Here is a 4,823-nt window from a genome sequence, read left to right on the forward strand (position 1 = left end):
TTAATCCTCCTACAAATTCAGGTCTATAATGAAAACGGATGTGACACAATAACATTAACAAATGAGTTTAACAGTAGGAAGTAACTCATCATGTAATTGGGCAATGCTTGAAGAATTTACTTACAAAAAGACTTCCCCTTAAAGGATAATAAACATTTCGACCAACTCTAGATCCTTTGATGTAGTTTGTCAACCACCTATTTGAATTCCAATGATTTTTACTTGTCCACTACCAAAGTTAAAGAAAAATACTTATCATGTCTCTTTCTTTTTGAACCCTTAAAATTGTTTAGATTCCTTTTCATTGTTTGAGAGGTGCATTGATACTGAAATATATAAACAATTTATCCAAATTAACTCACCAAAATTTTAATGTAAAGGTAGCCTTGGAAACTCACCAAAAGGAATCATGTCATCGTTATCCTCCTTGAACGTCTTCCCCTTAAGCAAACCACCATAAACATTTGTTATCAAGCCATATCTATAGAAGATATTTGAAAGTCATTCATAATTGATCAAGGCAACTCTAAGAAATCCATTATTATTTTTAAGCACAATCAACCATCTAAGGGGGGTTTTTGATATCCAACTCAACTCTAAGTCAAATGAAGCTATCTAAGTTGCCATTCTTGTCATTCCAATCAATAACCACCACCTTTCCAATAATTCCCCCAATAGTCATTGCTATATTTTGATTTATGTATCTAAAGGGGTATTGTAGATTTGAAGCCAAGATGAAGTTGATGAGAACACATGATACCTTGAACTATATAACACTAAAAAGTGTTGCATAATAAATAGGTTTGGATTAAACACCAAGGGTTTTCATCCACAATCTTATTCTTATCATCTTTAGATCCAAATTTAACCACAAAAAACATTGGATACTACAATCACAGATTTAAAAACTACAATCACAGCCTCTTTATTGGAAGTCCTTTCAATAATGACCCAACCCACCACCCAATTTTCCTACTTAGTGAACTCTCCCAATCCCTTTACAATCACACCCACCACATTTGAAGTTTCCTCAACCGTGAAGAAAAGTTTGCGGAAAAGATCCCCAATGTACTCTGCCATCATGCTCTAATAACAAAAAAATACGAAATCACGCAAATCCTTTCTAAATCCCCACCCATTAACAATTGGCATGTATTTAAGTAGGGAAACCCTCTTAACATTCCAACTACAACAACCTTTATTTGGATCCCTGATTCACCTGCTCACAGTCCACCATTTCTTGCCTCTCTCTCCCAAACCTCTTGATACACCCAACTTTCAAACTTACATCATCGAAACCCATTGTAGATCTATGTGAATCAACCTTAGAAACTCAAAGAGGGAGAAAAATGAGAAAGAAAAAAAGTTAGAAGTAAAGCAAAATCACAAGAAAACAACAAAAGCTATAAAATCGCATTGCACGCTCACTATGTTTATATAAGGGCTAATCTAAGGGAGGCAAGCATTGACCTTGGCCCTTTTAAATGGCAAAATTGCTTTATAAGTCTTTTTGAAAATGATGAAATTATAAATTAGTATAATTGTAAATTTGCCTTCCCCCTCCCATACACACAACTTATGATTCAATGTAGGCTGCCCAAAACTTTTTTATTTTTTTGCCTTCACCCCTATGTTCATAGAAAACCCTAAACTCTAAGGGTTTAATTGATTTTCAAAATGTTCTTTAAGCCTATGAAAAATGAAGTTAGGCTAAAGCTATTACAGAATGACATTATAAATAACAGCCAGCTCTTTTACAAATAGTCCAAGCCGTATATTGGCGGGGTTTATTTTCTGATAGCATATGCTACTTGTTCCACAATCTTCATCAACAAAAATTCAAGAGCACACCACAGTGGATATATAATATGGGGGTTGTCATTGGGAGTGAATGGTTAACGATCCTCTGATCTTGTTGGTAGAATTAGATCTTTTTATTTTAGTGGTAAGACTGGATACCTGACTGGATAAATTGGAAAAAACAGCCCCCCCCTCCCCCCGGGGGGTTAGAGAGTTTGTTCAATTCTCCGCAAATGTGCTAAGTTGCAGAGAATCGTGAGTGCATAGGAACATGGACAATTAGGGCGTACGCTTCTTTCAGTGTCGGACACATGCTTGTGCCGGCAAATATTATGCAAGCTGCCGAAGCATTTGAATGTCAAAGCTTGAGGAGTTAGTTAACTCGTTTGGGATTTTGTGGTTGGTCCAGAAATCAGGACAAGACAAACTAAAGGGAGATGCAAGGAACCTTGCTGAATGGCAGACCGCTATTTTTGTTGTCCTCCTCATCTTGTTTCTGTACAATGTACCTTTTTTCTTTTATAAATTCTTCATTATATCATTCAATTTGGGTAATAGGAAGCTTGTGAAAGCGCTTACCCTTTGAAAAATTCCCACATTTTATTAACTTTCTTGAAGCATTGTAAACCATGCTCCTCAATTATACTGAAAGGCTTTTTCTTTAATCCCACAATATTTCTAGTTCCAAATATTGAAGCAGGAAATACATTAGGTAGGGAAGCAAAGAGAACATTTGTGAGACATGCCAAATTGCCAATATATGTGAATGGTAAAGAATCTGAATTCATGGCAACAAAGATACTTTTAGCCTAGAGCTTCAGATCAGCTTTTTACCAGATTCTGGTTATTCAAGGACTAAATATGCACTAACTCGTATGCGAAAATGATCCTGCACCTAGCTTTATGAAGCAAGGAGTAATGCAGAGTTGGGTAATCAAATGGAACAGCTAAAACTGCAAACTGTTCAATGAGCACGATCCCTCAACACTTCAAGATCCATCTCTGTAGGGTCAGTAGCCTGAATCTCGTAATGGATACCGTCCAGTTCCCTTCTAAGCCTGTCTTTCGATGTGGCATAAAGCATCTTTGCACGGATTCGAGAGGATGAAGGGCACCTGATCAACAAAACACAATTGTTAAGTAAGAAGAACATCCCATCGGCAACTTTGTCAATATGAAAACAACAATAATGATGTCATGTAATTAAATGACACAAAATAGGACCATTTGTTATCCTTGGTGAAACCATAGGCTAGAAAGAGTAGGTTTCCAAGTAAAGTAAAAAACTTAAGTAAAATCAGATGTTCGCTTATGGTTATATATGCAAGTCTATAAATAAACCATGGGTCAAATACTATCAGTATTTTATGTCCTTTCTAGCTGCAGGCCAAACACTTAAATAATCTGTTCTTTATGGCACATTAAAGAACAAAAAAAGGGTAACAAATAGCATACAGACATATGCACTTAAACATCAGAACAATCTGAAACATAAGCTCCATGAAAGTAAGAATAAAACAACAGCACAGTCACTAACAAGTAATTACTAGTGTCAAATTTGTTATACTGCAATAATAAAGTCAAACCAAAGGCAAAAATCTACCATGCAATGAAGAAAATCTTGCTCTTTTGACAATTCTCAGAAGTAACAAAATCAAAGTCGTAGACGGCATATCGGCAATCAGTTTCAGGCAGAGATGCAGCGAAGTCATCATAGGTCTCAGCAGGGGCACCAGTTTTCTCAACCACAACCTCCCTTTTCTTCTCATCGATCCTATATATCACATACCGATAAACTTTCTTCCTTTTCAGCTCCAAGAAAGTATCCTTGGTCTGATCAGCAACGCCCATGCCTGATGTAGCATTTGGCTGGAAATACAAGCATCAACCTTATACATTTATTTGACTGGTAAAGGTGGAATCAGAGTTTTCATATTTTTTAAGAGATGATAAAAAATGGGTCGACATGTTTATTAATTTTGGAGCATCGATTGGAACATGAGAAGTAATTCAAAGTTTTACAGAAAACCAAACAACATATACAACATGCAATAGCAGAAAGTCACATTAACAGATACAATAAATTGATATCAACATAAGAAGTAGCAGATTAAACATTTTTTTTAACATCTCAAAAGGAAATAAAACAATAAAGAAGCCATGACAGAGTGAGATATACCCGACTGAATCCTCTAAACGACATGGAAGCAAAAAGAAGTAAAGCAAAGGGACAAAAGAACAGAGAGAAAAGGAAAATAAAGAGCAGCCCTAGGTTAAGTAACAAGAGCCCAAGAGGCAGTAACAGAGGCGGAGACTAATGAAACAGAGCTATGGCGCTTATATTGTTAATAAAACTACAGGAAAATGAAGTTCAAAATAAACAAAATATGCGTCATATATGATATTTTTTTCACACCATAATATATATCCACTACTTCATAAAAATAAAATGGAGATCTAATGCCACCTTTGGCTTCTTTCTTTTATTTTTATTAAAAATAAAATTCTTTCTAAGTCTAATTATTTAGTTAATACAAGTTTATATATTTTTTAAACATGACTAAGCAACAAAAAACTATAATGGTATTATTTGCTGCTTTTAGTATTATATTAAATTCTAAATACAAAGATGTTATATAGATAAACAACAGAATCTTATTTTATTCTCTACTTTTAAGATTATGATAAATTGTAAATTGAGTATGTATGTTATTATAAATGTAAGATGATATAAATTTAAGTGTACTGAAGCGAATTATGTATACTAGATAAATTTAAGTGTACTGAAGCGAATTATCTTTCTATTTAATAAATTGAGAAGATGTTATGTATACTAGATATTGTATTAAAAAATAGATATAATCTAAATTTATAATAAAATTACTAAAAAATTTATGATAAATTTAGAAATTAAATGTAAAATATTAATTACTGAAATGAAAAATGAATAAATAAGAAAAAAAATGAAAATGACAAAGGAATCTTCCTCATAGAAAAGGGTGGGGTAGCCTTGCTGGGGCGGT

At 34.0% G+C, this 4,823-nt stretch overlaps 1 protein-coding gene across 1 annotated transcript; it reads right to left on the reverse strand.

The window, feature by feature from the left end:
* Positions 1 to 2,489: 2,489 nt before the first annotated feature.
* On the reverse strand, positions 2,490 to 4,213 carry LOC107954603 (actin-depolymerizing factor). The gene is made up of 3 exons (XM_016890211.2): positions 3,980 to 4,213; positions 3,404 to 3,669; positions 2,490 to 2,915 (listed from the first exon to the last, which is right to left on the reverse strand). The coding sequence occupies exons 1-3, from the start codon at positions 4,001 to 4,003 to the stop codon at positions 2,765 to 2,767; spliced, it is 441 nt and encodes a 146-aa protein (XP_016745700.1). The 5' UTR covers positions 4,004 to 4,213; the 3' UTR covers positions 2,490 to 2,764.
* Between the last annotated feature and the right edge of the window lie 610 nt (positions 4,214 to 4,823).

The sequence above is a fragment of the Gossypium hirsutum genome, chromosome D07, assembly GCF_007990345.1.
Source record: "Gossypium hirsutum isolate 1008001.06 chromosome D07, Gossypium_hirsutum_v2.1, whole genome shotgun sequence".
Lineage (NCBI taxonomy): Eukaryota > Viridiplantae > Streptophyta > Magnoliopsida > Malvales > Malvaceae > Gossypium > Gossypium hirsutum.

What these genes read in the sequence shown, in the direction of transcription:
- LOC107954603 (XM_016890211.2), bottom strand. Translation starts at nt 4,003, where the DNA reads ATGTCGTTTAGAGGATTCAGTCGG. An exon ending in CGTTTAGAGGATTCAGTCGG is followed by an intron (nt 3,670 to 3,979) that starts GTATATCTCACT and finishes TTGTATTTCCAG; the next exon opens with CCAAATGCTACATCAGGCAT. An exon ending in AAGATTTTCTTCATTGCATG is followed by an intron (nt 2,916 to 3,403) that starts GTAGATTTTTGC and finishes TTTGTTGATCAG; the next exon opens with GTGCCCTTCATCCTCTCGAA.